The sequence below is a fragment of the Macaca nemestrina genome, chromosome 7, assembly GCF_043159975.1.
Source record: "Macaca nemestrina isolate mMacNem1 chromosome 7, mMacNem.hap1, whole genome shotgun sequence".
Lineage (NCBI taxonomy): Eukaryota > Metazoa > Chordata > Mammalia > Primates > Cercopithecidae > Macaca > Macaca nemestrina.
The window spans coordinates 146,938,096-146,961,496 of record NC_092131.1 but is presented as its reverse complement, the minus strand read 5'-3'; the positions used below and the strand labels follow the sequence as shown (position 1 = coordinate 146,961,496).

The following is a 23,401-nucleotide window of genomic DNA, read 5'->3' as shown; positions in this document are numbered from 1 at the left end:
GGTTCTGATAAAACGCTTCAACTCATACTCCACTTTCTGCTAGGCCTGTCCACAGATGGCATCACTCACTTATCTTGGAATAAAAACCCCAATGTCTTCCCTGCATATGTCCTCTTCACCTCCTTTTAAAGTTAGGTGGGTGTGTGTGTGTGTGATAAACCACGCACCAATGGAAGGGCAAGATGATGATAAGTGCCTCATTCAGGACTCAAGCATAAGTCTTAGCCAGGCCCTCATAACTGGGAGAATTACAGATAAAATACGTAGATCCTGGCAAATGGACCACGCAGTCCTCGCTGTCGAATTCCAAGGTCACATCGACCCAGAGAGAATTAATCAAACTCCCATAAAAAATGAAAATGAGTGTCTCTGTACCCTGTTTTACACCTCAAGGAACATCCAGCTAACTATTGTAGTGCAGTCGTATTAGGTACTTGGAAAATTATGTAACTGCTACTGAAGTTATCCAAGCATCAATCTAAAAATGTTCCCATTATTTTGGTGAGCCGCTTGATAACATCAAGAAATACAGTGTTTCACAAAATGCCTCTTGAAAAGGCACTATTTGAAAACACCTTTACATTAATTGCCTAAACTAAGAAATTCTAGCTATTACATAGATGAGTAGTTCTGAACCTTGGGAACACATTAGAATCACCTGGTAGCTTTTTAAAAATACCAGTACCTGGGCCCCAATCCCAGAGATCTTCATTTAATTATTCTGGGAGAGGCCCAGACACTGGTAATTATAAACCTGCCGGCCGGGCGTGGTGGCTCAAGCCTGTAATCCCAGCACTTTGGGAGGCCGAGGCGGGCGGATCACGAGGTCAGGAGATCGAGACCATCCTGGCTAACACGGTGAACCCCCCGTCTCTACTAAAAAAAATACAAAAAAACTAGCCGGGCAAGGTGGCAGGCGCCTGTAGTCCCAGCTACTTGGGAGGCTGAGGCAGGAGAAGGGCGTAAACCCGGGAGGCGGAGCTTACAGTGAGCTGAGATCCGGCCACTGCACTCCAGCCTGGGCGACAGAGCCAGACTCCGTCTCAAAAAAAAATAAAAAAATAAAAAAATAAACCTGCCCCAGATAATTCTAATAATGCAGTCAGGTTTGAGGCCTCTCTCTCAGTGCTACTGTAGCTCATCCTCTGTTGCTGTGACCCAAATCTTCCTGGATACCTAATCTCTAATGGAGACTTCTCAACTCAAAGAAAGAAAACTTGTTCAGTAAGGTAAACACTATTTCTGAGAGTCCATATAACTAACAGTGGGGATGAAATGTTGTCATGTGTGTGGTGCATGGAGAGAACATGGTCTTAGATTCTTTGCCACATCAGTTGTTAGAAAGACAATTCGAATGGCACACTAGTAGTCAGGAGGATAAGGCAGGAGGATTGCTTGAGCCCGGGAGTTTGAGTTTACAGTGAGCTGAGATGGCACCACTGCATTCCAGCCTGGGTAACAGAGCGAGACCCTGTCCCTGAAAAAAAAAAAAAAATTAATTAATTTGTTTTTAAAGAAGAAATCAAGTAACACATCGGGCAACTTCAAAGCCGACTTCTCACCTTAGATGAACCCTGACACTTAGCATTCAAACTTTCATTCCCTGGAACAAAGACAGAATTCTTATTGGCAATAATCTCAACAATTTGGAGAACTTGAAAACTAGCACAAGTGCAATAAAGAACTACTAGATTTAAACGGTCCTAAAAGACATGAACTATAACTAGAATATACTTCCCCAGGATTCAAATTTCTCAAATATAACATGAACTAATTATTCTGCTGCTAAATGAGGTAAGCAATGCCTCACATACAGCAGACACACAATAAACGTGTTTAAATCTAATTAATGCTGAAATTGCTCATAAAGTGGGTATTGATAAAATCTAGAATTCTTATTTGATAACAAGATTAGCAGGCATTTCAGCGCTGCCTGTAAGACAGTTCTTCCAACAATTATACTAGAATTAATGTCATTGCTGTACTAATTTTTTTAAGAACAGTAAATTTCAAAAATCATCATTTCATTAAACTTGCTGTCTCAATTACACTTGACCTCAAATGATATCCTGTCAGTCCTGAAAGAACTGGTAAGAAAAAGTATCCATTCTTGTCACAAGAAAAATTAAACTATTCCATAAAATCTATCATTTCCCCAAGACATTTTCTTTTACTGCTAGATTTTTTTTTCCTCCAATGAACAAAAAACATATATTGAGGACCAACCCTGTGCCAGGCAGGCCCCATGCTAGATGCTGTTTAGGATATCGCCTGGTGATTAGGAGTCAGACAGACCGTGCTTGAATCTAAGCTCTACTTGTTAGTGATATAGATCAAGTTATTCAATGTCTCTAACTTTCCTGTTTCTCATCTGCACAATAAGAAGGGCTAACTTGAAGCGTTGCTGATATCGGGAGACAATATATGCAATATACCTGGCCTCAATTATTGCTCTATCAGTGGATTCTCACAACTCTGGGACTAGGGGGTAGTATATCCTGTTTGCAAATGTGTAATCAAAGACACTGAGAGGCTGTGACCTAGATACTTTATCTTTTGAGATGTTTTCCCCCTACACTTTTTTTGTGGGGGCTTGGGGCAGACAACGTCTCTCAAATTTTGTTACCCAGGCTGGAGTGCAGTGGCACAATCATAGCTCACTGCAGCCTTGACCTCCCGGGCTCAAGCAATTCTCCTGCCTCAGGCTCCCAAGTAGCTAGGACTACACACATGTGCCATAGTGCCTGGCTTTATTTTTATTGAGTCAGGGTCTCACTGTTGCCCAAGCTGGCCTTGAACTCCTGGCCTCCAGTGGCCCATCCAACTTTGCCTCTCAAAGCACTGGAATTACAGGCATGAGCCACCATGCTATTTCCATTGTATAGTCTTGTAATGCATCTTCTGGTAATTCTTGTGTCTTCTAGAAATAGATAAATTGTATCTCTACAGAGTCAAAAAGCTTCTAGCTCTTGTGTTCTGGCAGCATGAAGAATCTGAGAACAGTGAAGAAAAACTCAGGGGACAGGCAATATTGATTGTGTGCAACTGTAGCTTAACACAGCACAAACAAGCCTTTCGTATCCTCATCTGCTTTGGGATGCCATGCCCTTTTACTTAGGTGAACTGCCTTTAATAGTTGCTTGCTGCCTGCGTTGCATTCTCTGATACCAGAAAAGGAAATATGTGACAAAATCATCAAGTACAGACTAAGAAACTGTATGGGGCAACTGATTAGAATAGCATTCTCACTGGTGTTCCTCTTAAGATTCCACGGCTTGGTGTCAAACCAAATGTATAGATACTTTCTAGAATGTATTATACTAAAGTATGTAACAGTTGGCATTCTGAAAACAAAGAGTTTCTTACAATACTAAGGAGCCAATGTCCTGTATTTTTGTCTTGAAGAAAAAAATGTTTCAACAGATTCTCCCTAATTCGTTCTCCTTATTTCTAATTTTATACTCTGGCTATGGAAGTAAAGAACTATTTCCATCAACAAAGCAAGCTCCAGACAAAAGTTCTTTAAGAAACTTGCCAAAAAAAACAGCTCATGCTGTCTTTCCTGGGATTCCTCGACATATGAATGCTCCAGCCAGACCCAGAAACGCAGCTTTGTTCTACTACCATTCGATAATGATCTAAACAGCAAAATCAGGTATGTAGCCCTAAAGCCAGCACTGCTCCCCAGCAAGCCTTTCCAACAGCGCAGATTTCATTACTGTCAGAGTCACACAGGCTGCTTCTGTTCTTGGTATATCTCTCTGTTGTTAATTTATTCTTTGTATCTTTCAAATTACTGGTTATTTTTAAAATAGACTAATGTAAAACCTAGCATATGTTTACTAGAGGGGAAAACACACTCATTTTCCATTTAGTTGACATTTACTGAGCACCTTCTATGGTCCTGGTACCCAATACCAATGCCTGGGATAGGAAACAGTCCCCGCATTCTTGGAAATTACGACAGAAATGCATTACCTGGGTATGCTGGAGGATGCCTTCCAGTTAAGACAAAAAGGAACTTATTTGCAGGATCATAGGGAGACACAGAGTCAATCAGAGGCTAAAGAAAGAGACCAGGTAACTGGTACCCCAGGGAAGATCATGTGGCAGAGGAATTACCTCTCCCACATGCTAGCTTCAATTGATTAAGATTAAAACAGGAGAGCTTAAATCAGAGGTCATCCTATAGCACCAGAAGGTAGACTCCTATTTAGCATAAGGAATACATTCTTCAGAAGAGCTAATTTCCCCCGTTGTAGAAACAATTCAAATCACATGAAGACATGCAAGGTATAATTTGTGGATCTCCTGTTCAATCCCACAACATAGTAATAAAGGAGTATAGACTGGGAAATCCTTCCAGAGTCCTTGAAATTTAGTTTTTATTTTAAGTGTTTAACGTTGATGTTTTTCCCCTTGTCTTTTCAACACAATTCAGCAAGCTGCCATGTTAACTTTTACGCAAAACTCCTCATTGGATATGAGAATTTACATTAAGCTGTGAGCAATTAAAGTCTGATGTCTTTTTCCAGATCTCCATTTAAAACGTAAATTAAAGGGCAGAGGGAAAAATAACTTCCCTTATGTCACTTAAATTATCCCTTAAGATTACAGGAAACTATTCATTTTTTCAAACTAGGAGGAACCAAAAATGTATTTCCCCTTCCCACTCTTCACAACAGAAAATGCTGATGCAATGAGATGCTCTTCTTAATAATAGAACTTTCTGGCTGACTTAAAGGCTAAAATTGACATTTTAAACCATACATGTCCTTGTTTTTGTTAAGTGGATTTCACTCAATTTAGCCACAGTCATCCCCAAACCTTAACAGTCTCCACCCCTCTCCCAAGTCAAATCCCACTGCTGTTCTTAAGTTTTGTGTGGCCACACACAACCAATCCTAATAGCTAACATTTTAACACTAGCTTACTAAGATGGTGGCCTTTAAGTATTTCACATGTATTAACTGATTGAATCCTTGCAAAGAATTCCAGGGTTGGTCTTGTTACTATCTTCATTTTTTCAGATGAAGAAACCAAGTCACAGTCGAGTGTCGCTCTCTTAGCTGTTATCTGGGCTTGTGAAGACTTGATATACGAGGCTCTGGATAAAATCCTACATAAATGCAGGGAAACAGACGTGTATAAACACAAATCACTAACACCTTGATCTTCTAGTTCTGTGGTAAAGGAGCAGGTTACCTAGTCCTCAAATTCTTCTACCTATATCTTTAAATGGGAATAATGCTATCTGCTTCATGAGATATTGTGAAATAGGCCAATCTTCTCAAACTCTTCTGAACTCAAACTCTTCTAAACTTACTCTTCTAAACTCTTCTCAAACTCTTATAGATACAGAAGTTTATTCACAAGATGAACTTCTACCTAAGGTTTCTATTTTTAAGAAATAAGAATTTTTAAAAATAGTTTTTCTATATTCTGACAAGGTACTGTAAGGTATATGAGTTAAGGATATCCCTTCCCATGATTTCCAATCCTATATTGTTCCAACCTGGGCAACATGGTGAAACCCTGTCTCTATGAAAAAAAAAAAAATAAGACAAAAATCAGCTACGCAAGCTGGAGTAGGCCTTAGTACCAGCTACTTGGGAGGATGAAGTGGGAGGATGGCTTGAGCCAGGAAAGCAGGAGTTGCAGTTAAGCCAAGATCACGCCACTGCACTCCAGTCTGGGCAACACAGTCAGACCGCCTCAAAAAAAAGGAAAAAATAAAAAAACAGTTCCCCGTAGTAAACATTTTGCTTTGTTTCACTACTAGCTACTCAGCACAGGCCTCTACCAAACAACCTGAAACAAAGTAGCCTAAAAGTATTATACCATAACAACCTCTCAGACAACATTTTCTTCTTTTTTTTTTTTTTTCAGACAACATTTTCATGGGAAGTGATCCAAACAGGCTTAGAGGGTTATGGTGGGATGGAAAAAAAAAAAAAAAATTATGGCATTTGTATCCATATAGTTTAGAATGAGATCTGGGTTCTCAAAATTCTATGAAATCATGTAAAGGAAGAAAACTGTTTGGATGCTAAACTTAAGATGCAACATCAGCTCTTCAATTCAGCCCAATTTCCCCCAAATTGATGGTCGCAAGGCACGGGCAGCTTGCTCCTTCGCTGGCAGTGTAGGACACTTGTTTCCTAATCAAATGTAACTTTTAAAATGTTTATTTCTTTAAAAAATGAATATGGTATGTAGTAAAAACTCAAGAAACTTTACAAATGTCTTTCCTCACATGTATCATTTCCCCTAATCTTCAATCAATAATATTGTTTACAAAGAAAAATACCCAGGCAAAACCACACTGGAAGTCAGCTCTCCTAACACTTGGTCCAGGCATTGGTCTACAGCTTTAGTTTTACTACCTAATACTGAAATAAAAAATGAGCCATTACTTTATAATTATGGAAGGCTAAGAATTAGTCATTTTTTCTACATTCTACCTTAAAAAAAAATTATGCAAACTGATAGTTACTTAGTATCTTTAACATACTTAAAATTGTAAACAATGTAAAAACACAGAAACATTAAGTATCTATTTCTCTTTAATTAAATGTATCTCCTACTTAAATGGGATGTGTGGAGGAAGATTTCTTCTTCCAGATAATCAATACTTCATCTTTGTTTAGTGCCTTTAAATAATAAATATCACATTACTTTTTAAATGGTTTTATTTTACGTACAAATAATGAACATACGTTGTACCCATAAATTCCACCTTCCAAAATCAGCAGCTTTTTAAAAGAAAACCACATAATAACTTTTAAAAGGCGCTGGGATTCCTCTGCTTCTAGATCACTGCTGGGCTAGAAAAATAAAGTTTGTTCTACCAGGAATCACAAGTGAGAACTGAATATTCTCCAAAGTGGAAATTCTAGAGTGTAGTGGCACTCCAGGCAAAGATTATTCAGTTCTCATCCCCAACATCCACAACTACCTATCAGAAGGGTTAAACCAGGTCAAAACAGTCCAGCATAATTTAGGTTTCATCAAACAATGTCATTATGCTCTTCTAAGATGCAAATAAACCAAAACAGGAAATACTAAAACAAAAATAATATCTGATACTGCCATACAAATTGTTAGTTCCTTTTTGTATCCCCCTCTTCTATAACATTAACAAAGAGAATATTTTACCGCAAAGAATATTTTATTTTATACATCACTAGCCATGAATTTTTGCCATTAGTTACTATACAAATGCTGCCTAGTGCCATTACCCAAATGGCATAACCATTTTACATCCACAATTCACTTCTATAGTTATAAGCAGAATTTTCATGATTTACTTAAGTACATCTATCAGTGAAGATTTAACACTGAGATGCAATCTAACATCCGTAATACCTGATGTTACGTAGAAGGCAATGTAGGAAAGATGTATTTTAATCACTTTTCATTTAAGTGACCTTATGTAAAAAATAAGATAATTTAGCAGTTCCAAGTATCCAAAGGGTCTTTTCAAATGTACACAAAAGAAATGGTTACAGAGATTTTTAAGGAGCATCTTCCATGTCCACATCCTCTTGTAACTGCTGTACCATTTTCTCTTCCAACTGCTTCCCTTTGCCTTTAATAAAAACAAGTAAAAAATAAACAACTTAATTCAATGTGACCTTACAGAATTCACATCAACACTTTATAAAGGATCCTGCATGTTTTAAAGTAATATAAGCCATTCCTAAGAAATTTAATAACAGCTAAACTAACATAGGTCTTATGATATGTCATGCATCAAATAAACATTCTACATACATTTGCTCATTTCACCCTCCTAACAACCCCCATTTTAAATACTAGAAAACTGAGGCTCCAAGACAGATTAACTTGCTGAAGGTCACTCAACTAGAAAGTCATATAAGTCAAAGCGCTGGCATGTGAACTCCGGCCATCTGGATCCAAGGTCCCTGCTCTTAACACTGTTCTATCTACCTCAAAAAGGATTACCTAAAAAATTAGATAACAATGGTTCCTTTCTGGTGCTTTTTGACTATCAGTTTGTTATCATGTATATGTGAAACAAATGCTCCAGAATTTTGTCTACTTTAATAAAATTTGGTACAAAAATAATACAAGTAGATTTACACAAACGTACTCAACATGTGATTACAGAATTTGACCTTTACTAACATTTCTTTCCCTTTAAGTGATCTACCTAAGTAAATTGCATAAGAGACTGTACTTGGTGTTAGCTGAGTAAAAGAAACAGTAGTCCAAATTTTAGTATCAGAATCACCTGGAATGCTACTGAACAGTGGCTCAGACTCAAAGAGCCTCGGCCTATGTATTTATACTAAGTTCCCCAAGTTGGTAATTCTGAGACCGACCAAAGTTTGAGAAACACTAATATAAAACATTGTCCAAAAATCATCTACAAAACTATTGCTCAAATAATTTTGCTTAACTTGGGGAGATACGGAACATAGAATTCAATGAAGGGAAAAAAAACACCATATAAATAGATTACAACTGGGAAATACACTGAATAAATTACATTTTAATAGACCAAATCATATCATACATTTACTGGGAAAGATAGTATTTAAAGGAAAAAATACCCAAAGTTAGTTGGTACCCAAATACACAGACCACAAAAATCTAGATTTTTCATTTTTCTTCTTAAAGCAGTAAACTCCTGTGCAACATAGTACTCACCTGCAAGAGGGGCTCGGATAAGATGGATGTTTTGCTTGACTTCTTTGATATCCTGAACTTTCTGTAGCTCTTTATTTTTCTTCAATCTACAACAAAATACATTAAAGCCAAAATTTCAGTTGCTAACACTGCTTTAAGCGGCCTCAGTTCACAATACAGCTTCTAAATGTTGTTACTTCAGTTAGCCCCACAGATGGGGAATGGAAACATGATGGCTGCCCTTCTGTTCACTCCCCTTTCTTCTCCCCACAACACCCCCCATCCAGCAGCAGCATCAACACCAAGTGAATAAAGAGCCTCTCAGTTCTCTCACATTATTCCCAAATGGCAAGTGGTGAACATAACCTAAAAGAGATGTATACCTTACACTTATTCCCAAATCTAAGGTAAGGTCACCTGTTAAGCCCTCACAAATGTACATTTTCTTCCCTAACAACTCAAACTTGTGGTTTTCTATTTCGTAATTAGCTCAAAATAGGATTCCTACCCTACCACAACACTTGTTCATGCATTCATTCTTTGTACTTAAGAATGGCACAAAATGGGAGCTCAATATATATTTGCTGAGTACACGAAGGATGTGAGTCATGAAAAGAAGTAGTGCTTGGCTGGGCGCGGTGGCTCACGCCTATAATCCCAGCACTTTGGGAGGCCAAGATGGGCGGATCACGAGGTCAGGAGTCGAGACCATCCTGGCTAACATGGTGAAACCCCGTCTCTACTAAAAATACAAAAAAAAAAAAACTAGCCGGGCGTGGTGGCGGGCACCTGTAGTCCCAGCTACTAGGGAGGCTGAGGCAGAAGAATGGCAGGAACCTGGGAAGCGGAGCCTGCAGTGAGCCAAGATGGCGCCACAGCACTCCAGCCTGGGCGACAGAGCGAGACTCAGTCTCAAAAAAAAAAAAAAAAGAAAAGAAGGAGTACTCTACTACATAAAACAATCTTTAACCCTTTAACTGTAACAGTGCCTAGATCTTTTCTTCTCAAATAGATAAATCTCTGTTATATAATTTTTTAAAAACCATTGGGTAATTAAAAGAGCACAAAACACATGATATTCAATAAAAATGCTAACAGACTAGTCCTCAAACATTTTTCTGAAATGCTTTAAAATTTTTAAGCCACAAAGCTGCTGGCACGTGCTTCTTTTCCTTGACATATTCCATAGCAATTAATTTTAAAGCTAATGGTCCTGCTCTGAAAAGAATAGCTGATTCCAAGCTGGGGAAGGGGAAACATCTTGTTACCTATGAAACATGAATGCACTCCAAGAATGAGGAGAACTGTCAAAATGACATAACAGTCTGCCTGAAGGAACTCCCACAGGCCAAACGTGGGCCACTTAGAACATCAAAATAAATAATGACAATAAAGAATTATAACCCAATGTATACCATAAGAATCCATGAATACGGCCGGGCGCGGTGGCTCAAGCCTGTAATCCCAGCACTTTGGGAGGCCGAGACGGGCGGATCACCAGGTCAGGAGATCGAGACCAGCCTGGCTAACATGGTGAAACCCCGTCTCTACTAAAAAATACAAAAAAAAAAAAAAAAAAAAAAAAAAACTAGCCAGGCGAGGTGGCGGGTGCCTGTAGTCCCAGCTACTCGGGAGGCTGAGGCAGGAGAATGGGGTAAACCCAGGAGGCGGAGCTTGCAGTGAGCTGAGATCCGGCCACTGCACTCCAGCCTGGGCCACAGAGCCAGACTCCCTCTCAAAAAAAAAAAAAAAAAAAGAAAAAAGAATCCATGAATACACACAGATGTAATATGAGTGAAGGAATAAATCTTGAAATTGATGGAAAAGAGAAAGTTCTTTCTTACATGAGAAAATCAACTAAAAAATGTAGAAGAAATGATGGAATTAGAAAAACCACCATTTGGCAACAATCACAACAATAGTAGTAACTGATTCAGGCAAGACTCTAATGAAAACCAAAACCAGTAGGTACAAGTTTGAGGAGTAATAGGCTCTTTACTGAATCTCTATGTATCTCCCCCAAGAGATGTACTGATTATAAGGAAAACAAACTAGTAACCTTCCAGTGGAGAAACCTAACAGACATCACCTTAATCAAATGATCAAAGTTAACATCACCAGAAAGGTGACATCATGTGCTTCCCGATATGATGCATGAGAAGGGTATGCCATCATTTCTGTGACATCCCTGCCAAAGGCGCCTAAACAAAATCTAACGAGGAAGATATCAGACAAACCCAAATTGAACAACATTCTATACAATAACTTCACCTATACTCTTCAAAACTATCACTGTCATGTAAAATAAAGAAAGATGAGAAACTGTCCAGATTAAAGGAGCCTGAAGAAATATGAAGGACTTTCCACTGCTATGGACGTAATCAGAATAACTGGTGAGGTCTAAACAAAGTTCATAGATTATATAATAGTATTATATCAATGTTAATTTCCTGACTGATAGATAACCACACTGTGTTTAAGAGAATGTTATTTTTAGATTACATACACTTCAGTATACTTAGAAGGAAAAAGCGTTATGGTCTTCAATACACTGTGACAGGGATAAAGTAAATGTAAAGTGCTAGCAGAATATACAAGAGTTCTTCATATTATTCCTGGAAGTTTTTGGTAAGTCTGAAGTTATGTCAAAATAAAAAATTAAAAAAAAAAAATACGAATGCCTCTAAATATCTACTAGCAATTACTTTCCAAAAGTTACTCCACATAAATATTCATACCTGTTCATTATAAATTTAGCTTGGCGTTTCTGTTTGATCTCTTCAACTCTCTTCATTGCATCAACTACAAAAAAGTTCATAAGAGTTAGCAAATGTACGCACATTCAAGCAGTATGATCAACAACTGCATTAACAAGCACTTCTTTATTATTCTGATTTAGAAATGAATTTACATGAAAAAAAATTATTACAAAAACAATCCCTACTCAAAAAGCTGAAGGTATATACTCATGGCCATCATCACTCTCAACATTCTGTCTAACAAGTATCATTTCTCTAATTTTTATTTGACAAAAGTCTCTGTTGCTGTTAAATTTTCCTTCCACTTTAAACCAATCCAATGCTTTTCAAATTTTACTATAAAGAGAACTTGGACTATTGACAACTAATCTCATTCTTAACTTGTAATTTCCATGAATAAAGACAGCATCTTTCTGGTTATGAACACTTAAAGTGCCTGGGATATGGTCAGCACATGATATTGGCAGAATGAACCAATCAATCAATACTAATATGTTCTAGACCACAAAAATCCAACTGTTTTAGAAAATGTCTACAGGAGCGTTGGCTAAAAGGGGGCTGAGTTCAACTATGCTCTAAAATCTCTATTAGTACTATCCAATGAAAGACAAACCACATATGAAATTTTAAATTTTCTAGTAGCCATATTTTTTAAAGTAAAAAGGAACAGGTGGAAATTTAATGATACATTTTATTTAACCCAAATTTTCCAAATACTGTCATTCAACATGCAATCTATATAAAATTATTAGTGAAATATTTTATTCCTGTTTTCATATTGTCTTCAAAATCCAGCATTCATTTCACATTTACAGCACAACGCAATTTAGACTAGCCACATTTCAAGTGCTCAGTGGCTCAGACACCACAACTTCTGATCTAGCTCTTTACAGTGTAGTCTGCAGATCTACAGAATAAGATATTTATATAGTCTTAAAGTATCTCCCAAAAGTACACTTATTCATTAAAAAGAGTAAAACGGTAACACAGGATTTCAGGCCCCACACAAACCTATATCTGAATCTACATTTTAACAAAAACCACCAGGACAATCTTTAAGACCTCTAGTATTAAAGCAACATTTACATAAATAATTCTAAGAAAATGTCAACTATAAATCTGCATATGCTGTAGCTCAGAATTAATAATATGCTGGATATGTAACTTTTTTTCTTTGTCTTTCAGCAAAAATAAGGACAAGTTCTAGTACTCAGAAGCATTTCCACACTTTAAACTTATTTAGAAGGGAAATAAACACAAGTGGCAGGAAAATCCTTTCCAAAGAATAATATACTGTATTTCCAAATATTCCAGAAGATTGAAATATTTTGAACCTAAGAAGCATCTGACTGTACAATTCACAACTACAAAGATATGGAACCAACCTAAGTGCCCATCGACCAACAAGTGGGTAAAGAAAATGCGGTATTTATACATGATGGAATAGTACTCACCCAACAAAAGGAACAAAACAATGTCTTTTGCAGCAACTTGGACGGAACTGGAGGTCATTATTCTAAATGAAGTAACCCAGGAATAGAAAACCTAATACTGTATGTCCTCACTTACAAGTGGTGGCTAAGCTATGGCACGCAAAGGCATACAGAGCAATATAATGGACTATGCGGACTCAAAAGTGGGGGTGGGGTGGGGTAAGGGGTAAAAACTATATATTGGGTACAATGTATACTACCCAGGAGATGGATGCACTAAAATCTCAGATTTTGCCAATCTACAATTAATCCATGTAACCAAAAAAACCACTTGTACCCCAAAAGCTACCAAGATTAGAAAAAAGTTCAACAAAAATAAAATAAGTAAAAAGTTAAAAAAAAAAAAAACCTGAAGACATTAAAAATTCACCTGCAACACAGACAGCCATGAGGGATAAAGTGCAAACTACTTTTCCTGGTATTTTTGAAATTCTAACATACTACTGTTTCTACAGACATCAATACCTTAACAAAGGTTGTTCAATCCATGTCCTCACATAATTTGATAATGTAAGTAATGAACATACAACTCTTGTCAACAGATTAGTTTATAGACCAAATGATATTGAAATATGAGGGGTGTGGAGAATCAATAAATCTCTTAGAAGAATAATATATTGTTCTGGAACAATACTGAAAACAACTTTTATTAATTGTGTAAAACACCAGGAAACAATCTTAAATTCCAAAGACTCTCATCCTATATACCTAGCAATCATACTGTCCACTTAGCAGATCTTCTTAGAAAAAACTATTTTTAGGATCCCAGTAAAAAGGAAAGCAGAATCAGTGCAGGGGAAAAAAAAAAAATCTACAAAGCACTGTTTCTTACAGAATTTACAGATGTACAAATGAGGGGGGCAAGAGAATGAGACTCTGTAATAAAACCTAACAGAAACAATAAAATAGGAGTACTCAGTAAATGCACCTAGAGGGCAGAGACTGTGTGTGACCTGTTCATCTTTGTATACCACAGGCAGTGCTTAATAAATGTGCAATGAATTAAAAGAAAGTAAGAACTGCAGAGAACATTACCATTACAGCATGTGAAGTCATACAGAACACAGCAGTATTTCTCTCGAGCAATATAACACGAAACTAGCATGGTGGACCATAGAACTGATTATTCACGTATCACTGAAATTGGATATGCACCTCATTTCAACAACCACCTAAATACCCACTAAGTCAAAGCAGTTACAAAATATGTAAAAATGATCTGGAGCTGCTGTCTTCAAGCAATAACAACAACAACAAAAGCAAAGGTCAAAATGAAATAAAACTGAATGAAATCCAGAAATGCTTCAGGACAGGCACAGTGGCTCACGACTGTAATCCCAGCACTTTGGGAGACTGAGGCGGGCAGACTGTCTGAGCTCAGAAGCTTGCCACCAGCCTGAGTAACATGGTGAAACCCTGTCTCTACTAAAATACAGAAAAAATTAGCCGGGCATGGCAGCATGTGCCTGTAGTCCCAGCTACTCAGGAGGCTGAGGCAGGAAAATTGCTTGAACCCGGGAGGCGGAGGTTGCAGTGAGCCGAGATCACACCACTGCACTCCAGCCTGGGCAACAGAGCAAGACTCCGTCTCAAAAAAAAAAAAAAAAAAAAGAACTGCTTCAGGACTTTCCAATAATGTCCTTGATAACGATGCCTTTTGAAATCAATTTAATAATCCTATAAGTTAATCTCTTTAGAAATCCTTGAGTTTGAATAAGTGTTATTTCCTTATCAAATAAACCCAATAAAAATCAATTGCTTTTCAGAAATTAACTCTTCCTCTAATTATAAAGCAGAAGGAAAAGACCTTTTTTTTAAAAAGGGGGTAGGAGAGACCCAAAGGGTACAATAATTAGGGCTAAGTATAGAAAAGGCAATTCCAAATCTAAACTCCAATTTCTCCACATGGTCCAGGGTAAACAAAGCTTTAGAACAAGCTTGACCAACCCACAGCCCAACATAAATTCGTAAACTTTTTTAAAACATAAACAGAGTTTTTTGCAATTTTTTTTTTCTTAGCTCATCAGCTATCATTAGTGTTAGTGTATTTTATATGTGCCCTAAGACAATTCTTCTTCCAATGTGGCCCAGGGAAGCCAAAGATTGGATGCCCCTGGTTTAGAAGGTGTAAATACTACTACAAAGGTCCACACATTTTCAATTCTTCCCCTGAAGTCTCGTGACTGACTGGAGTACAGAAAGGGATGCCCTGCCTATGATCTATTAGGAGAGTAATAAAGTTTGTGGAATTCTAAGCCTTACAGACTCTGGTTAACAAACCACATCACCCCCACACCCAACACTAGAAATGGCTACAGGCTGCACAAAGGTAACCATGGGAAGAAAAGAAGGCAGGGCCGGTGCCCGGCGTGGTGGCTCACGCCTGTAATCCCAGCACTTTGGGAGGCCAAGCCGGGTGGATCACTTGAGGTCACGAGTTCAAGGCCACCCTGGCCAACACGGCGAAAACCCACCTCTACTAACAATACAAAAATTAGCCAGGTGTGGTGGCATGCGCCTGTAATCCTAGCTACCCAGGAGGCTGAGGCAGGAGAACTGCTTGAACCTGGAAGGCAGCGACTGCAGTGAGCCGAGATCATGCCACTGCACTCCAGCCGGGTGGACAGAGCAACACTTTGACTCTCAAAGAAAAAAATAATAATAATAATAATAATGATAATAATAAAAAGGCAGGGCCAAGGGTCCCAAACATCCAAACATACACAAATGTTGTAGAACCTACAAGCGAGCTTAAGGGATTAACTTTTTCTACATATGGGACTTTTCTCATTAAACTCTCTGCCTACTTCAGGGAAAAAAAGAAAAAACTAGGTATTATTGCTTTTAATTTCAGAAGATTACAACTTCATTTTTTACCTAAGTCAAACACTTAGAAATTCTCAGGACATTTGTAATGATGACCTTAAGCACTACACTTTTTAATTTTAATTATAAGGTATACAGAATACAAGTTTATATCCTAAACTATAGAGTCTAAACATGTGAAGTGTGTTAGGTTTTGTGTGTATTTTAACTGTCCCACACTCACCCTAAAACGGTATTTTCCTTCTCTATTTTTTTCAGCTACTTGTATGTTTTTACACCTCTGTGTGGGCACTTCAAGTAGTATCAAAGTGAATAATTACATTATTTTAAAATGAACACACCAGCCAATTGTAAAAAAAAAAAAAAAATGATAAAACATATGACTACAACAGAACCATTAAAATGAGGATAAAATAATAAAAGCCAGGCGATGACAAATGGAAAATTCAATATTTAAACAACAAGCTGACACTTAAAGTTATAGTATTATCCCAAACCAGTCTCTCCTCAAAATTATTGGTATTTTTCTGTGACTTACTAGTTTTATTCCATAGCTCTCGCTGGTATTTGATAGGTTCATTTCTACGTTTTTCAAATTCAAATGAATTATCCTGTAAGAGGGAACAGAGGAGATAAAAATAAAGTTTTAAGAAAAGTAGAAAGGAAATATTTCTTAAAACATCTTCCTTTTCATAAGTGTTCTGAGTGAACATACATCAAGATTCACCCCTCAGGGTGATCTCAGAGAATACAGGTTTTCAAACTTTTTCTCCTTTCACACCTCCCTACTGAAAACATAACTCTATATAACGGTGATTCTCAAAGAGAGAGGAGGAGTCGGTAACACCTCCATCCCTCAGAACGGCGTATGACAATTACCAGGATTACAAACTGAAAAACCTTCCCCATTTCCATTCCCAGATATGATTCAAAGCCAGAAAACTCTGAATTACATTGAACCATATGAAACTGCCATTTTTCACAGATCAAAAAAAGTCAACATCAAGAATTCCATGTCCTTCCTGTAGGAGACAGAAAAAAAGAGAGAGAAAACTTCATATGGTTCAACCAAATATCTATCTGTTATAGCAAAAAGGTATGAAAACTATATATATCTTCAAACAAATGAGGTGCTACTCTGCAGAATATAAGTCAGGCCCTACATTTCTTCAGATCTCCTCCAAAGACTGTTACCATTGCTAGTGGCTGGTATTTTTACAGTTAATGATCCTTTTAATCTTAAAACACACAAAACAATTTTGGAAAAGCTACAGGTATTTCTTGGTTTTCAAATCTATCTGACAGGCATATAAAACAGCACCACCTCTGGATTTAGCTACTATTTCTTTTATATATACACACCTTTATTCGGAGCATAATAACCTCAGCCACAAGCTAAATAGTAATCAGTAAATGTGACTGGCAGTCTTTCCTCAGGCAGCTGCCACTTGCATTTAGGCTGCTATGCTGCTTCTCATCCAGAATGAAAATTATTTTTGTGACAGTAATTATGATTTGGCCTTGCATCTGGTCAAACGATACTCTTTACATTCACCGCAAAGCTCTGGTATTAAGGAAGCCAGGAAAGGGCTTGATGGAAAATGCTTGCAGATACTGACTGCCCTTTAGCAATAAAAAGGTGGGAAAGGGGTCATAGGTTTGGTGGGTAAAGGAGGCCATGGACGAAGGGGACAGTTTAAAAGATCTTCCTCCCTCAAAGGTAGCCTGTACTGCATTTTCATCTCCTTTCTTTACAGGGACTGAACGTGGACAGCTTCAAAATATCCTTTTATCAATTCAATGTAACAATATAATGATGGAGGCTCACTCCATTAAATTTTCTTCCCCCTTGACTTAGCTCTAGTCCTCCTCACACCAACATTACTAATTTCTCTGCTCTCAGATACAAAGCCCTGCTAAGGAAATCCAGAAACCAATAAATGAGTCTATTATAAACTTCACCTGAGCCTTGACTGCTGTTCAGAAATCCTTTCTCTTAACTTCATCTCAAAATCTTTCAGTAGCAATTCCCAACTTCATCTCAAGCCATTTAAATGATTTTCCTTTCTCTGCAAGAGCTAAAAATAGTAGCTCCACAGAATTACAGTTTTCAGGACCATGTGAGAATGAGATTATTTCCAAAGCCAAATACAAATAAGGCACTTATTAATCATGTTATAGGAGGCCTTGCCATGACTGATTAAATGACATACACCCTTCAAATACTAAAACTGTGAAACGTGTAAAAACTCTATTGATAGCTAACTGTACTCACCACTGTAAGCTCTTTACCAGCTGCTTTCCGGAATGCCTTGGTCCACCTAACTTTGCGAGGATTACGCTTCTTTTTAAAGTTTTTATGACATTTAGATTTGCAAAATCTGAACACCTACAAGAAAAGTTAAAATATTGAGAAGTCAACATTAAAAACTTTTCTATCATAAGATGTTACTCCTGCTACACAAAAAATACATGCCCTTCTACTTAAACTGCCATTTAGAAATGTGTAAGATATATCAGATTAAATGGAAACAACTATTTTTTGACTGTCAAACATCATCCCAACCAAAGGCTAAGGGCCCTGAAAATATTATTTTAAATTACTAATCATTTGTATAGAATAACAGAAAAATTATTTCAAATAAAGGGAATAGTTTAAGTAAAGTCATTTAAGTCCTTTCTTAATTCAGGATAATTTTCAAAATTCACTGTCTCTATACCTCAATGGGAATAAAAGTTTCAAACAACCATTCTGAAATCTCCTTTTGAGTCTTTCCATCTTCCTTGTTGAAAGCACAAAATAATTTCAAAAGCAGCTAAAACTGGTGCTCTAATAGATTTGTTTTCGACTTATCCATAGATCTGCCAACAACATTCTTTACTACTTTAACTCTCCATCTTCATCCTAAAAGATTTAATCCTTTAATAGTGCTAACTTACAACTTGATGATGCTTCAACATGTTCCTGAAATGGCTTATTAGGACTCATTTTATAAATCTAACAGTATTATTTTGTTATTTCGTAATGCCTTAGAACACACTGCAATTTGTGTATGCCGCTGGAGAAAGTGAGAAGACAAAAAGTAATTATTTGGGGTTTGTGGATCTTGGTAAAGAAAATTAAGTTGAATTATACCTAGAAGGTATGACAGATAAATAGGTCAAAATAAACAGTACAAACACTTCAAACTAAATAAGCCTGTGTGTGTATCACAAATCATACCACTTTTCACCTTCTATATATGTTGCCCTATGGGGAACCTCAAGTAGGTCACTTACACACAGTAGGACAGTTTTCTTAGAGACTGTTGCTATTAGTTTAATCCGATCCAGGCCCATACCTCCTAGAGAGCCTTCTCCTAAGAGACTAGAGTGAAAGCATGTCTATATCCTTGAGTTAATTTCAAATGGACTAGAAAATATAAGAACTACTAAAATCTCCTGGAGTAGCCTGCTATGAAATCATAAATAAAAAATGAATACATTAAAATCATTGTGAAACGAAATTTCATTTGCGTATTTTCAGCCCAAAATACTATTACCTTTTTAAATAAAAGCCTCCCACATTTAATATCTATTAGATGACCCTTAGGCAAATTCCTTTTTCTACTATTTATCTAGCAGGAGGACTAAACTTGATTTGGCTCCTCTCAATTCCAAATAGATCCAATGAGGAATCTACTTGGTTCCTTATCTAATAGGTATTACCTGAAAGGCACAATGAAGGATCTAAAGAGACTTGGAACCAGAGGAGGTGTGAAGGGGATTCAGTCAGCAAATAAGGAGTATCTATGTGCCTGATGTTGTACCAGTGCTAAGGATACAAGAACAATTAAAATTTGGTACTCTACCTTGAAAAGCTTAGTCTAGCAATGTGATAGTCTCACTTTGCGATCAAGAAAGACCGAGATCTGACTAGGATATAAACAATGGGATAAAGCTATAATCATGTATAATGTAACATGTAAACACATATGAGGAAGTGGTTAAATCTATGTTGTTGTAAGAGGTGGATGGCTTATGTGTCAGGCAAAGCTTTATGATCTCAAGTTTCTCTTTTAATTTAGTCCCCTAAATGCTAACATGCTAATAAATGATCCCCCATACCTTGGACTCAAAGGTCTTCAAACTTTTCTTATTCCACTAATTCAACATGTATTTTTTTTTTTTTTTTTTTTTTGAGTCGGAGTCTAGCTCTGTCGCCCAGGCTGGAGTGCAGTGGCCAGATCTCAGCTCACTGCAAGCTCCGCCTCCCGGGTTTACGCCATTCTCCTGGCTCAGCCTCCCGAGTAGCTGGGACTACAGGCGCCTGCCACCTCGCCTGGCTAGTTTTTTGTATTTTTTAGTAGAGACGGGGTTTCACCGTGTTAACCAGGATGGTCTCGATCTGCTGACCTTGTGATCCGCCCGTCTCGGCCTCCCAACGTGCTAGGATTACAGGCTTGAGCCACCGCGCCCGGCCTCAACATGTATTAAACCCTCATTAAGACTGTATTTTTCCTGTTTGCAAAGTATGTGCAAATATGGAGAATTAGCATTAATTCTACCCTTAATCCATTTATGCCTAAGAAGAGTAAAAGGTGAAGTTTCTATTAACAACAGTCTCAGAAACTAAGAGAATAAAGGCAGAAAGACTAGTTAAAGCCTGGGAAACATAGCAAGTCCCTGTCTCTACAAAAAAAAAAAAAAAAAAAAAATTTAATCTCCCCGTCTCTACAAAATTTTTTTTAATGTTGGGCATGGTGGTGCACACCTGTAATCCCGGCTACTCAGGATGCTGAGGAGGTAGGACAGCTTAAGCCCAGGAGACTGAGGCTGCAGAGAGCCATGATCACACCACTGCACTCCAGCCTGGGTAACAGAGAGTGAGATCCGGCCCCCCAAAAGAAGACTATGTAAGAGGCTATAATAGTAAGTGCCTAATCTGAACTAGGGCAGGAAAGCAGAAAGAAGGCAAAGACACCATTATTTTTTCAGAGGCAGGATAGGTAAGTCTTGATAACTAGATACAAAAGGTGAAAGATTCAAAGATGACTCTCATGTTTCTAGCAAAACTATTTGGGCACTTAAGAGTGGTATTAATTCACAGAGCAAAAAGATTTGAGGTACTAACGAATTCTCTTTCAGTAGGCCCACTGTGAGGTACATCCAGTGGAAAATTCAGATTTGGAGCTCAGGAGATTTAGACTTGGAAATCAAGAACATAAAAAAGGTGAGATACTTTTTCTTTATTAGTGCTTCAGGCCCTCTATCTTTTATTTCCTCCATCAACTCTCTTCTGGATCCACTGGTCTTCCTTAGGCCAAGCTGACTCCCAACCAACTCAACATTGTCCTTATTCTTCATGAACTTAACTTCCACTGTGTCTACCAAATTAATACCCAGGTCTTGACAGCTCTCACGATCTGTCGTTCTAATTCCAGTATCCAGCTGACAAGCACCCTGGACGAAAATCACAAAATCGTAACGAGATCATGTATAAAACCATACTGCCTACTCTGAATTAGACTCCAACCTGGCAATCTTTTGGTCCATTTTTATAAACTTCTTATCATGTTCCTGAGAGCAAGTATTCAAAACCTTCTACGTTCTTTTACCTTACCACACATAGCTTTGGTCCCTCATTTTCAGCTGAATCCCTTGCATCTAATTAATGGGGTCAATATCTTTGATCTGTTACAGAGATATAAAGTGAAGTCAGACTTGTAATTCTTTAGCATGTCAAATTCACCTTAATATACAGATTCTTAGACCCTCTTCCCCTCCCCTAAAGATTCCAAGCCAGTAGATCTGGTGGAAACCAGGAATCTGTAAACGCCCAGTAATTCAGAAGCAAACTTAAGAAGTCAAATTCTGAGCAACAATGTGTTTCTCTGAGAAAGAGAGGAACGGGATTCATTCTGTAATGACAGGACAAACTCATGTACCATTCAAAACGTCTTTCACAACTAGGACTCATTTAGTATTTACGTTTATACATTTACTATAATTATACTTGTAGCCCTACGCCCAAGGCTCTATCATCATTTCCAATCCAGTCACTTACTCAAACAAGTGGATTTGCACCGTTCTCTGCCTTTTCTCAAAATGTTCACTTTCCTACCACTTAGAAGGCCCCCTCCGCTCTTTCTCCCGCAAAATTCAGGATCCAAGATAAATATCACCTCCATTCTGAGTCTTTCCGTACGGGACCCTCCCCAACTCACCCGCAGTACCTAATACAGTACTACCTGCAGTAGACTTAACAGATAAGTCTACTATTAAGCAATACGGAACACTTCCATCAACCTCTACACTTTAGTATGGACCTTAGCATAATGCCTGACAGCGTATACACTCTACCAAGTTTACTGGATTCAAGAACGTGGCCCACGTACACGAGTGGCCAAACAGCCCTCACAGACATCGAAGATTCCTGGTAGGCGCCAGCTGGGATCGCTCCTGAAGCTCCACGCTGCCAACGCCACCCAAGGGTGGACTGGTAGCCAGCGCCACTCGGGACACCGGGAAGGAGAAACGCCCGAAGCGGAACGCTGAGACCGGAGCCCCAGTTAAGCCACCCTCCCACGGGAACAGCGGGAGCAACCAGGGCCAAACCCGGCAGACGCAGAAGCACCCGGCACCTAGTCGCCGCGCCCAGGAACCGCGGAAGCTAGGCTGAAGCGCAGACTGGTCTCGGTCGCCTCACCTTGCAATCGTTGCGGACGAACATCATGCCGTGTCCAGGGTAGATGGGCCCCGAACAGAAATAACACTTCTCAATACGCATGTTGAACCCGCGTGGGACCCCACCAAACAAACGCCAAGCTTGAAAGGAAGTGACGTAGCCGCGTCACCGGAAGTTACCTTCTTCCCCCTTCCCCCGACCGGAAAAAGGCAAGCGTCCTTAGTTCTCGCGGGTCAGTTAGACGAGAAGCGAACACGACTGTTCCTGCCTCGGCCGTGCGGTCAAAAGCGCTGCCTTTGACGCAGGCGCAGAGCTGCAGACTAGACCTGTTCGCTCTTACTTTGGGGAAATACGGTTTTGCGCCACCTTCTGAACTCGCTCTCACAGCGCCTATTTTTTTTCTCTCTGTATGTCGGCATTTACGCACGTTTTATGTATCTTTGGTTTGTGCTTTGCTCCGGAGTGCTCTCGAGTGCGCTGTCTTAACTCGTTTGTCTACTGCCTGCCCTAAACCAGCCCTCGATTCTCGTCCCATGGTGACTTGCAGGGTGTAAGCGGCGAAGAACCTGCAATCCAGCGTTGCTTCTTCAAACATTATAATGAAAACGGTTGAGTCGTTGATGCTCCAAGGACTTTACCAGCAATTTTTTAAAATATAAAATCGTGTTCTCCGCCTCCCGCCTCCCATTTTAATTAATATACATATGTAGTAAACAAATACTTTCGGCTGGGCGCGGTGGCTTACGCCTGTAGTCCTAGCACTCTGGGAGGCCGAGGTGGGCGGATCACCTGAGGTCAGTAGTTTGAGACCAGCCTGACAAACAGGGAGAAACCCCGTCTCTACTCAAAGTACAAAATTAACCGGACGTGGTGGCGCATGCCTGTAATCCCAGCTGCTCGGGAGGCTGAGGCAGGAGAATCGCTTGAATTCTGGAAGCAGAGGTTGCGGTGAGCCGAAATCGCGCCATTGTACTCTAGCCTGGACAACAGCAGCGAAACTC

The 23,401-nt window shown here is 38.7% G+C and overlaps 1 protein-coding gene across 1 annotated transcript; it reads right to left on the bottom strand.

The window, feature by feature from the left end:
• Positions 1-6,674: 6,674 nt before the first annotated feature.
• LOC105490004 (ribosomal L24 domain containing 1) lies at positions 6,675-22,571 on the bottom strand. The gene is made up of 6 exons (XM_011755203.2): positions 22,422-22,571; positions 18,009-18,122; positions 16,272-16,344; positions 11,394-11,457; positions 8,677-8,762; positions 6,675-7,591 (listed from the first exon to the last, which is right to left on the bottom strand). The coding sequence occupies exons 1-6, from the start codon at positions 22,500-22,502 to the stop codon at positions 7,518-7,520; spliced, it is 492 nt and encodes a 163-aa protein (XP_011753505.1). The 5' UTR covers positions 22,503-22,571; the 3' UTR covers positions 6,675-7,517.
• Positions 22,572-23,401: the final 830 nt, after the last annotated feature.

Coding starts and splice junctions, on each gene's coding strand:
- LOC105490004 (XM_011755203.2), bottom strand. CDS start 22,502: ATGCGTATTGAGAAGTGTTATTTCTGTTCGGGGCCCATCTACCCTGGA. Junction 16,345..18,008: donor CTGGTAAAGAGCTTACAGTG/GTGAGTACAGTT, acceptor TCCCTCTTACAG/GATAATTCATTTGAATTTGA. Junction 11,458..16,271: donor AGAGCTATGGAATAAAACTA/GTAAGTCACAGA, acceptor ACTTTTTTGTAG/TTGATGCAATGAAGAGAGTT.